Source organism: Dryobates pubescens, chromosome 10 (assembly GCF_014839835.1).
Source record: "Dryobates pubescens isolate bDryPub1 chromosome 10, bDryPub1.pri, whole genome shotgun sequence".
Lineage (NCBI taxonomy): Eukaryota > Metazoa > Chordata > Aves > Piciformes > Picidae > Dryobates > Dryobates pubescens.
The window spans coordinates 19345016-19357865 of NC_071621.1; the positions used below are offsets into that span (position 1 = coordinate 19345016).

A 12850-nucleotide genomic window follows, 5' to 3' on the forward strand; every position below is an offset into this window, starting at 1 on the left:
TCACATTGCTAACTCTATAGAATATAAATATTAAAGTAAACTACAGGAGAAGTAAGACATTGTTAAAGAGATGAATTCTCCTCTGAAATACTCAAATCCAGTCCAGTTGACCTTGGTAAGGGGCCTTTAATGCTTGTCTGGATCATTTTAAACAGACTTATATTTTTTTAACCTAACAGAACATGGAATCCATTAGTGTAAAAATAGATCACAATCATGTAAAAATGCATTGCAATAGTATTATTTAGTTTACAAAATCAACTACTTGGAAGTTCAGGGATGGAAACTTTACACTTCAGGAATTTATTTCAGCTCTTTTCATGTTTAACTTGTGATATGAGTGAGCTAGAAGTTCTGTGTAAAGCACACAATTGTGTTATTAAAGGTCATAATCTGTATTTCAGTGGCTAAATTAGTTCTATGAACAGCCATTAAACAGTGCTTGCAAATCTTAATTTTCTTGTTTGCAGTATAAATGGTGTTCTGTTTTGGTTTAGTACCATCTTTTGTGTGATGTCATTTAAATTTTATTTAGAGGACAAGTTATTTTATGTACCATATTGTCATAAGCCAAACTTGAACCCAAAGCATTTTGCTTTGTCTTCAATGGCTTCACCTACAGGGCTGATAAGGCACCTGCAGGAGGATTATTCCTTAGTAGGTTAGGAAGTGTTGGTATCATGTGACAAAACTACAAGAGAGGAGGAGACTAATTTCAGCTCTTACCTTGTCTTCAGTGTTGAGAAGTGGGATATTCCTGCCCTAAAAGAAAACTGTTGGCTGCTAGAAGTCTGGGCTTGTAGCTGATGACTTGGTTTCTGACATGTCTGAGTTCCTCTTTTTATATGGAGTTTGAGGGAGCTACTACTTTAGAACTGAACTAAAATGCTGGGTCCTGGCAATGCCAGCTCAGCCGTGTTCTCTCATGTCATTAGGTAAATGGGATGCTGGTGGTATGTACTCAGTCTGGAAGGTGAAAAGGAACATTGACTCTAGTGTAGCCTGATTCCCTTTGATGTAACTAATCAACTCTTCAGCATCCACATCTGAATGCTATGAGGAAGTTGTAGGCTTGGTACATGAAAGTGCTGAGGGGTCTGAGCAGGGCTGACAGCATTTTTCCTGGGAAGTACAGGTGAGAGGAAGTCATGCAAGGTACTTCTACAAGCTGAGAGATTGTTCCCTATGACTACTAAAGACCTGTAAAAATAGTAAGGATGGTAGAATTTTCCAAAGAAAATATTCCTTCTAATTATGGAGTGCATTAGGCAACTTCAAAGGGGGATCAAATCATCTTAATTACTGACATTACATCACTCAACTTTTTGGAAAAATAAGTCCTGGCCTATAATGGAAAGATTTCCACTGGTGTAAATAAAGCCCAAAATGCTACTTTGGTGCATATTAATGAAAATGGTGCTCTTGTAATCCTACAGATTGAATTTCATATCCTCAAAAGCCAGAATGTAACAAGAAAGTTTTATCCTTTTTCACTTGCATATGTATGTAGCTGAGTTGTTTCCAGAAATTCAGTGTAAGGTATATTTTTATAATCTTGGGTGAAATTCAATCTATATTTGAGGAAAGTCGGATTTGAAGGACTAATTCTATGAGTAATACAAGGACTTGAAAGTGAACTAAGAACCATTTATCAGCTATCTGAACTAACAGCCAATTATCAGCTCTGAATATTTCAGCTTGCAGACTCTGTACTGTAGTTACGCTTTTCTTGTAGTTTAATTATTTCTTTGCAGTTATCTTTAAATAGGAAATTAAGATTCTTTGGTTTAAATTTTTTATGCACTTAATTGTCTGTTTCCACGGAGGATTAAAACATCTGAAATTCAGGTTTATAGCAATTGCAGAAGTAGAAAGTTACTGTATTGCTCATGCATGTAGAGAGTATGGTTAATGACACAGTCAGAAAAGGTGACATGGCAATCATAACAAGAAGTATACATAATGGCAACCCCCCCATTTTATTTAACTAGCCTTTATAATAGTCTATGTGCTTATTTTCCCACCATCTTGTAACCAGAGTCAATACTTCAATTAAAGTGGACACATTCTATACTTTATACCATATTTTCTGTTGCCTGCCATTGTTTGAAATGTTTTTCTTACTTCCCTAGAGATTACAATCTATAGAATAATAAAAAGCTAAATTTAAGGTTCCTTTTTACTAAACAGAAAAATTAGTTGAATTCTATGTATATAAAGGTTTTTTGAGTTGTAGATGGCCAAGTCTTTATTCAGTAAGTTTTGTGATTTTATTAATCTATGCAAAAACCACCCAGATTCTCATCATGTTTTTCAGAAATACAGCTCTTTGGCTAATCATAGGCAAGAAAAGAAAAACCTTTTAAAAGTTTTAGATACTTAAATATATGTGAAATACACAGAGAATATGATTCTGTGCATTATTTTGATTCTAGCCTTATAGTTACTAAAATAAACAAAAATATGCTCCCTAAATATTAAAAGTCAGTGTTCACAAATGTCTTCTTTTCAAGTCTTTAATGCATATTTTAAAAGCAATCACCTGGAAGATACAACTCAAAAGTTTGGAATGTTACACTCCCTAGCAAATGAAAAGATTTTTTTTTTTTTTCTCTACTATATATCACAAATTTCCAAACTGTATATGCCCAAATCAATTTTTATAATTAATTAAGTAGTTACTATTCAGAGTAAGATGGTCTTGTCTGTCTAAATTTCTTGTTACTAGATATTCATTCATCAAAAACAAATAGAAATGTATTTAAGATCTAATTTTCACTCTCCCATTCTAACAGGTCAGTGGCAGCATACATGCAGAATAATCATTCTAGGGAATGAAAAATCTTTTTAAGGGACTTAAATCTCCTTTATATCATAGCAAGGAGAGCATAAACCTGTACAAATTATTGAGATCCTTGTGAACCCAAAATTTGTAAGCATTCATTTTAGGTAGTCCTTGGATTATAGTACAGATTTTATTTCATCTTTTTTTTTTTTTTTTCAATTATTTTTTCAATTATTTTCTTTCAGTAATAAAAAAAAACAAAGGGAAAAAAACAACACACCAAACAAGGTCAGCCCTAGAGCTGGCTCCATCAGCCATCCCGTTCTCATCTGTTCTTATGTTTTGTCTTGTAGTTGTTTTGTTCTATTTCATAAATACGTCTTAAAGGATCCCCCAAAACACCTTAAAGGTGTAAGAGGTTGGCTATGAGTTGTGCTGGGTACCTGTCTACTCAATGTCCCTCTGAAACATCATTTAAGCTTAATTCACCTTAAAAAAGATAGTACTGTGTCTGCTGCTGCTTCTCTCTGCTGAACTTTCATTTGGTTCTGTTGTGTATCTTGGCAAGGGTTGTTGTGCTGTGTAGGTTGCACAGGGCAGTGTATCATCCCGTAACACCTCTGGCATTTGAGGATTATCTGATTCGTCAGAGGATGCTCCAAGTGGGTGTTGAAAAAAACGACGTGGATCCGTACACTCAGACTCTCCCTCCCTGTCATGAGCTGGTTGCTTGGCTACCATCAGGAAGAGCCAGTGACAGGGAGATTTTACATGCTTTCTTCTTACACATATAGATAGCAGAACTGTGGCGAAGAGATACCATTGTCAGTACAATATAGATAATGGCAATATTCAGTGTCAGCATTCTGGGGCTCAAGTGTTGCTGGATCCATGCTTTATCACCAGTGGGTGGCAAGTTTTGATTACCTTATGTAAGGTAAGCACTTCTATACAATCTCTTGCTGTTTATGAAACAGCAAAAAGGGGAAATATGTTCTCTTTAAAATTAAATTCTTATTGCCAAGTTTCCAAACTATTAGGAGACTTTCCAGACTAGATAAATGCTGTTTTAATAGTGTTTAATAAGAAAGAACAAGGGGAAAAAATGCATCTTACAATGTTTTGCATTGAAACTCCAGCTTTATTTAGTAACCATCAATTTGTTGATTAAAAATAATTTTATGACATTAAGCAAAAAATGAGTGTGTAGCATATGTGTATTTTATGTTTGAAAAGTATCTTCTGATCCACAGTAACAAAGATATGAGAGTTGCAGTGCAACAAATCAAGCACAATAAACAAACCTATACTGCACTTCATCTTACAGGACCTGTATCGCCCACTCTCTTCGGATGATATGGATTCAGTAGGAGACTCAGTGTAAAACAGAAAATGGAACAATGTTTATGGTTTGTGATATGGTGAAGGTTTAACATTTTTAAAGAGAATAGCTGCTAATTTACAGTTATAGTGAACCGCACAAAAGAGTTTTGCATATTTAGTATTAAAAAGATGGGGCCAAATTAATTCAAGTGGTGGTGGGGGGGTGTTTGTCTTTACCACTGCATTTTAATGCAAGAATTTTCAATGAATGAGCCATTGAATATGTCTATCAAGTACAAAACAGCATTGTGCACACTTTAAGGAACGAAGATTGGATAAGGTGACTATAACGCACAAATCCATAGTGGGCACATTTATGAATAGCACTCTTTTTACCGTCTAAGGTACTGATTATATGTTCTATTTTTACCATAGGTATCTTTATTCATTTTGGTATGAACAGTTAATGAATACTTTGCTTTTACCAATGAATAGGTAAAATGCAGAAAGAAAAAACCTGCCATGTTAAACTGCCTGCACCATGCTGTCTGATCCTGATACGCACACTCTAAGTTTAGTCATTTGGAACACTCTAAGTTTAGTCATTTTATCTAAATGAAAAGAAAGTTAAGAAATCCCATGTGGTCACAGGACAAAAAGTAAATGTTTTCAAAGTGGTGTTTGAGTTCTTTTCACTGCATTACCATCTGATGACTTTAAACAGAACAATGGTCACAGGCAGTGTGAGTGTTTTACCTGGCAAGAGCTGTTAATAGTGATCATCTGTGTGTTGCAAGTAAATATGGACAGATTTCTAAATGAGGAAATATGGGGGCCTGCTGGCTAGCAGCATCATCTGACACACATATGATGACACCTTTTGGAAAAACACATTTTGCCTGAGAAACTGGCGATTATTTTCGCTTGTTAAGGACAGGAACATCAATTTTTATTTACTCTAGTATGACATTTTATGCATTTTTAAATCAAAGCTTACAGAAATGGTGGTACTGTAAATCATCCTCCTATTGACCTAATTTCTCTGTTTTTCTAATTTGTTGAGATCGTCATTTGTACAGCATGAATATGCAAAACTCCTTTAGTGTTAAAGTAGGTCACGCATTATAATCAGTTGCTTAACAAATATCTACTAATACTATTTGTTTTCTGCTGCTTTATTGTGAGAATCTTAGCCTACTATTTCCCATCTTATGCTGCATATTGCTTTAAACTGTATCTGTTGTATTTAAGCCCATACTGTAGTGATCATACACGTTTCCTGTCTTACACCTTTTCTTATAATATTTCAATCCTTAATGATTTTAGAAATAGAAATCAGTGTGATTCTAATCCTCAACACAAAACTATAGAGATTATATTTTTGAGCTACTTAGTGATGATTTAATATATTTTGAAATCAGGAAATTTACTTAAGAGCAGCAAATATTTAGCTGCTACATGCCAACTTTTAAATGTAGTTAAATAATTTCTTTACACTGATTTGTCCAGAATAAGATTCAGCATCTGGAAAATATTGGCATGTGATGTTATAGCTTCACTCTATCAATATAATTTTCTTTATGGAGGATATTTGGGGGAGGGAAAAATAAAAGAAAAAAGAAAGAAAAAAAAAAAAAAAGAAAAAAAAAAGAAGTAAAAGGGCAGCAGAACACAAAGCTTACCTTTTCTGTTTTCAATACTTGTTTCCAGTATCACCTGAAGAGAAAGTCATTGATCTGGTGGGTTTACTGAAGCAGTTAGGTCATTCCCTTTTGAAATGCATGTTTCGTCATTCCTGCTTCAGACTTCAGATCTAAAAGTGTTCCCAGCAATAAGAACACAGGAACAGTCCCCCCCATATCCCAATCCTTAGGCTGTCCTGTTCTACTGAAAAAGTTCTCCGCTGTGAAGTTAGTTGCATTTTTGCCTGTTCTGGGGGAAGATCTGTGTAAAATGTATTATTTAATCCCAAGAAATGCATATTATGCAAAGGTGTGTTGAGATCAGTCTCCAAAAAAGCAGACTGCTCCAGCAGTCTGAACAAAAACTTGCATTTTAATAATTGTTTTTTTCCTGTAGAGAACATAAATTCCAGGAATGTTATTTTCCCTCCCTTCTACCATACAGTCTACTGCTGCTTAAGGCAGTTTATTAAGAATGTTTGTTCTGTGCAGGGAGCACAGATTGCCAGCAAACCTGAATCCCACAGCTTTGCTTAGCTGTGCAAAAGAAAAATGGACCTTAGATCAGTAATTGTTATCACAGCAAGTTCTCTGTCAAGACTGGTTTAGAGAATATGCTAGTCCATAACATTTAATCATTAAAACATATGACTTGTATTAAGGGGCTGTTCAAGGGCAATATGTATCATTAATACTTCATTTAAGGAATGAAAGTCCCTTAGAGATTGAAAAGGTACACAGTTTATAGACTCTGAGGTCCCTTTTTTGTGTGGAATGTAATTTCCATTATATAAGAGCAGAAATGAAGCGTTTCTGTTGAGCAAGACCAGAAGGTTTAAGTTTATGGGTGAAACTGAAATTGTGTTTCTTGATGCTGTAGTCCTGCTAGCAAGAGCACAGGTTTTAGTTTGTTCCTAGATTTCATCAGCTTCATTAAATAATGGAATAGCTTCAGTGCTTTATAGTGTTTGAACCTCTTAGAGTTCTCTGTATGCTGCATTATTTGTGCCTACTCTAAGGTTATTATGATGTAGCTAAAGAGTTTTATATAGATTTTGAATGCTTTGCTTTCCTTGAGTTTTATGAATACTTGTGAGTATTTCCCTAATGCTTTCTACAACTTTTTGGGTTTGTTTGTTGTTTTTTTTTTTTTAATCTCTTTTCTTCTTTTATGCAACAAACAGTTCACATGTGAAGCACAGAATGTGTATGTTTATATTTACACACCTATAACACACACGTACGCGCGCGCGCACACACACACACATAGATTAACGGCTTTGAAACCCATGCACAGTTATGTCACATTTGTGGCTTCAAAAAAATATGTGGGGAGAATGTATTAATGGAAGGATATTCATCTGGTGGGTTTCACTACAGCTCTGTTCAAGTCAGTGACGCTGCACCGACCTATACTTGTGAGCAGCTTCCCTGAGGAAGTCTGTACGATTTTAAGAGATCTCACATATAAACAAGGGCTATATTCCACTCAGTTTGAAATTAGTGGCAAAACCAGGTGGGAAGGAAAGGACCTTATCCACAAATACATATACATAGACAAAACAATCATAAACTTGAAATGGTATTTTTTTGACATGTTCAGACTTGTGTATCCTCTTGAACTGCACTGCTCTGCAATATATTAAGTCATGCAGTGCTTAAAGTTCTTTTGTGGAAATCAGTAAAGTCTTTACCATTCATTATCCAAAGGGAAAATTGCTTTTGAATTTCTAAAATAATTAAGTGGCAGCACACTATATTTAGTTATTTTTCTTTTTAAACCATTTTCACAGGGTGTATATGGCTGTAAAATGAAAAAAAAAGAGCATTAATATTGTAACCATAAATGCATGTTATAAGGACACATAATGTTAAACAGCCTTGAAGAACACCTGAGTTAAGATTATGTGGCCTAACAATCAAAATAAATAATAGCCTCTGCTTTTACAGTTTCATACTTCACACTGCCACGTGAACATTCTTTATTGCAGTGCATTACAAAAAAAGCTCTCTGATTCTATACGTTAAGGTGAATTAACAGTTACATAGAAAAGAACCTCAGATCAACACAAGTTTACTGTTTTGTCAAAAACAGTACAGGAATGAACAAACAAAATCTTTATGGTGCTAAATTACTTCATGACTTGATTACTACTTTGATTAATGTTGTCTGTGTGCTTTCTTGTATCCAGTTAATGGCATACAACCGAACACAAGAGTGTTCTTTATTTAATCTTCACTTTCAATTTATCCGTTAGTGATGGGATGAGAACTTGTAACTATGAGTGATATATAGAAAAATAACCTTGTGTCATGCAGCCAGCTGTAGTTTTATGTGCAGAGCAAAACAAGCAAGTGGCTGTCACACTCTTTGGAGATGGGTGTGCTACCCACCAGGAAACCCCTCCATTCGGAATGCAGGGCTTGCCAAGCAGAAGAGGCTGTTCTGAGCTCCATTTGCTGTTGTAACACCTTTCAGCTGGCTCACTTTGCCTCTTTCACCTTGCACCTGATCTGAGACTGGCCGAGCACCCAAATTCCCTGTGGAACGCAATGGGTATGTAGATACATGTGTTGTGTATGCACATGTTAGCGAAGGATTAAAACCACACGGTGCACACGTACATATTCGTATACATTTTAGTGTCTGTATTTGCGCATGTTGATTATATTCACATTTGCTTAACTTAACCCTCAGCAGTGAAGTATGAACAAAAGCTGTATTGTATTCAGTGTGTACTTGTTGTCTGATGTTATATGAGGTAATTAGTTTGTGGTTTGCCCTGCAATACAGTGTTTTGGAATTGGGACGCTAGTGAAAGAGGAGCTAACGATGTTTGTGCTAAGGCCTCTTCATTTTGTTAGTTGCACTATGATATTGTAAATATTGGCACATTTACAACATAAGTTTTAAGATTTTTAAAAGTTACGCATACGATTATTTTTTTTAAAGAAAAGTGCTTGGATATTTGCTTTTTAAAATATACCATTTTTGTATTAATGTGACACAGGAAAGCAAAACCAAAACTGTTGATTTATCAACAAAAAAAATGTAAAACTTGCAAAAAAAAAATGCCGATGAATGTTTTGTTTCATATAATCAGCTGAAGAAAAATCACCTTCATTTTTGTGCCATTGTTTCACCATACTGTGTTGTACTTGTGTTTCATATTTGGCCACGTCATCCTGGTTGTAATTTGTTGTTTTGCTAGATTTAACATTGCTGTAGATTATTGTAGGTGATGTAATAAATATATTTAAAAAATACCCGCTGTTCAGTGAGTTTATTTCAAAAACATGACTAACAGACTTTAAAAGAAGTGAAAACAAACTCTTGTGGTTGGTATTGCTCGTTCATTTTGGATCAACATTGTCCATTTAACAGTTCACTTAGTTACGCGTATGGGATTCATGCATCCTAGTGGGTTCCTTTTAAATAGTAGACGTGTTCAGTGCCCATTTAAATCATAAACTCTGAAACCTAGTGTGTAGATGTAAAAGATCCTTCACAGAAGAGCTTGATTTCTAATGGGTCTTTTGGAGACAGTAAATATACCTGCCTTGAATTGCCTGTGTGTGAGTTTGCGTGTATACAATGACAGAGGTTTGAAGTATGAAGTGGGAAATTAATAGATTATTCAAAGGAAGGCTTGAGCTCCCTGCTGACAACTCAGAAACAGCAGCACTCCTCTTAAGACAAGTATTAAGAAAATATGCCTGTGAAAAACTAGAAGTGCTGAAACATACCCACAGTGTCTTAAAATAACTACCTTGTTTTCTTGAGATATCTTTCCACTCTAAAAATAATATGTTTCTATAGTCTCATTTTATTTTTTGTTTGGCAGGGACGGGGGAAGAGAGATGTTACAATTTCTGAGATGTCATCTGCCGGTCTGATGCTTCAGCTGATGCTCAGGCACTCTCCTCCTAGAGGAATCTTTGGGCCTGGGGCCTGATAGAAGTTCTTGTTTTGAAACCCTTTTGGTTGGTAATAAATAGGTCTTAAAGAAAAGTGTAGAAACATACTAAGGAAACAGTACAATACCAGTTAGGTGGAGTAGAAACAAATTAATTGAGATTTCTATCTCTGCCAAGTAAACAGTTAAGAATAAAAATAAAAGTGGTACTTGTGCAATGCCCCTAATTAGGTAAAAGACATAAGAACTTCCTTTGATGGCCTTTCAATTCCTATTCTGTAATTCAGTGGATATTTTTACCTGTAAATAACTTCAGAAAATGAAAAAGGAAACCTTCACATTGCATCGCTTGTACATGTAACTTTTTATGTTTAACCGCAGTACGGCTACAGTAATGACAGGGCAACTTCCGCTACCACGAAACTGATACTTATTTCTTTTTACATCATCAATCTTTTCTGGAGGATGTCAAAGGTTGAAGGAGCCTGCAGCCTGAATTATGGCTCAGCTTTGGAAGCAGCTGTTAGGAGCTAGCGGAGTTTTAAGTTTACTGATTTAAGAGATTTGCGTTTACTGTTAAATATCATAGAGGAAACTAGGTTAGTCTTTCAGGATTGCCTCGTTACACAAATCAAATGAGTGTACAAGAATTGATGCTGCAGCTTAATAAGAGGATCTTAATTTTTAAAAGAGTGCTTCAGCTTGAAAATTTAACTTCAGTCTGTCAGCTCCATTTCCTTGCAATCTCTCTCATTTGCCCTCCAATCACTCAATAACGAAAACCAACACAAATTTTGAACAACAAACACAGGATTATAGCCTGTGTCATTTGAACTTATTTCTTCTTCAAACTGTGTAAATTCTGAATTGCATAAATGAAGGAAAACACAGAATTTCCCTGTGTGGGGTCTCTGTTAAGTGTCTAATAAAACAGGACCTTTCTTTCTGGATTAAACAGTTTATAAATAAGTTTGAATCTTATGTGTCAGTTTAGTGCAGTGTCCAGATGTGAAAAGAATTGCATCATTTCTCTTTCTATACTTTGAATTCCACAGGCTTCCATTCTTTCAACATCAGGCCTATGGTTTCTTCATGAAGTCAGTTTTTTTGCCAGCTCTGTACTGTTTATGTGAAAATGTTTATTGCCATCTCAGCTGTCTGGGCCAAAAAAATGTAAACAATTTTAAAAAAGAAAATCAAAACCATTTTTCACTGAATAGAGTTGGGAGAGGGAGTTGCAGTATAACCCTTTGTTTCTTTCTAAACTAAATAATAGAAGAAACAAGTTTGTCGTCTTTGATTCCCTAGAGATGTGCCATTGTGTTTTTTTGACTCACTTATTTCATGCTTAACACTAATGTATTACAGAAATTTTCTCAGCCTTTCGAAGACAGTACCTGCATGAGGCAGTTGTCTTTATTTTGCCACTACCGTGATAATCTTTAGGCTAAGGAACTGACTGAGGAATTCATGACAGCTACCTTGCAAAGATTATTTATTACCATACTTAACACTAGTACAGGCATGAACATTGTTGCTTAACTGTTTGGTTTGGGGTTTAATGCTATTTGTGCTGAGTTGAGCTTTGTCTTACACATATTACTGACATGCAGAGCTTTTTGTGTGTTGTTTTGTTGGATTTTTTTTAATTCTGTACAATTATATGTATTAGGAAAAGTCTAAGGAAACATCATTTCAAGCTATAAATAATTCCCTTATCCTGAGCCTCCACCCTGAATTTACACTTTGCTAATTTTAATCTTCATTTCATTAAGCCCATTTCTGAAGGAGCAGAACTCTGCATGAGATCCAAACTTAGCATTACACCTGTGTGCATTTCTGTTGCTCACATTTCATCCAGATGCTTCCTTCGTGCTAGGAAAACACAAAGGAATCTATTGTTGAGAGACTTTGTAGACTCCATATGCGCTACTAAAGGTTTGGAGAGGTTGGGAAAATACAATGCAGTGTTTAGGGTTAAAGATTCAGGAATCTGAATTGCATTAACAAACTTCCAAGTCCTACTTGTTTAAGTTTCTTTTCATAACTGCTGATACTGGTAGCCCACAAGAATAATTCCTGCTGTTTAGTTGGAATGGGATTTTAAGATTAATTTAGGACAAAGTTGAGTATGAGGAGAGAAATCACAGTAATATTTTACTGCCTTTTTTTTTTTCGTGGATTTAGCACAATTTCCACTGAGATACAAACTATTTACAAAGCAGTTGCTAAATAAATCTCCCAGTGAGACACGAACGAAACTCTATAGTGCTAATGTTTCCATTCACATCATTGAGATGTGTGGTGTGCTGGCCATCTGTTATATAAACCTGAATAGGATCTGAAATCCTTACACTAAAGACTTGGAGTTTTTAATGCCATCACTTTTTATGGAGGTGTGCCATAAAAATGGCCATGTGCTGGCGACCTGTGTAACTGGACCCCTTTAAATCTGTGTAAAAGTGATGACATTTCAAGTACCTCAGCATCTCTTAAAATTAAAACAGCTAATTGCATTAAGGTCTGTGTATTGAAGAGATTATATGCTTCCTTAGAGTTTGGGTTTCCCACTCCCCATCTGCAATGTCCCTGATGGGGTCCACAGCTGTGAGAGCAACAGTGTGCACGGCAGACTGCCTCACGATTGGCAAGCCAACTGGAAGGAACACCGAGACCCACAAGGATTGCTGGACCCAGAGGACTTTCAGCTTGTGAGAACAACGAGCTAATTAAAGTCTAAATAAATGGAATGTCCTTCTAGCTGAAGTAAAGATAAATAAATGCCTGCATTTTGTTCCAGTGAATTGAATAAAGACAAAAATATTTGTTTTGTGTTTACCTAGTAACATCTCATTAATGGTGAGAGGGAATCTTATCAGCAGACTTGGTGAATATATGCAAATGTGAAGTTCTTGACTTCTTTTTAATGTTATTTTAATAGGAGAGGTTTAGCAAAGGTAATGAAAAATATGGGGGGCTTTCTTCCTATTTTTCAATTGATATTCAGATCTTGGAAGTTTAAACTTTTGAAGCCTCAGCATGCATTTTTTTAGTATTCTTAGCAACTGCTTTCTTTTCACTAGTGAGTTCTGCTTCTGCTTGCACACTGGTGCTTCTCACACACATCTCACTGAAGGGGCTGT

The 12850-nt window shown here is 35.5% G+C and overlaps 1 protein-coding gene across 5 annotated transcripts in view; it reads left to right on the top strand.

Moving 5' to 3' along the window:
• DCLK1 (doublecortin like kinase 1) overlaps positions 1-12850 on the top strand; it is a 252098-nt gene that overhangs the window by 189733 nt on the left and 49515 nt on the right. The window contains exon 7 of one of the 5 annotated variants that reach the window (XM_054164723.1): positions 4113-5739. The exons of the other annotated variants lie outside the window; for them this stretch is intronic. Within the exon in view, the coding sequence (XP_054020698.1) occupies positions 4113-4169 (57 nt within the window). The 3' untranslated portion in view covers positions 4170-5739. Of the gene's footprint in view, positions 1-4112; positions 5740-12850 lie in introns of those variants that run through there. 5 annotated transcript variants of the gene reach the window in all.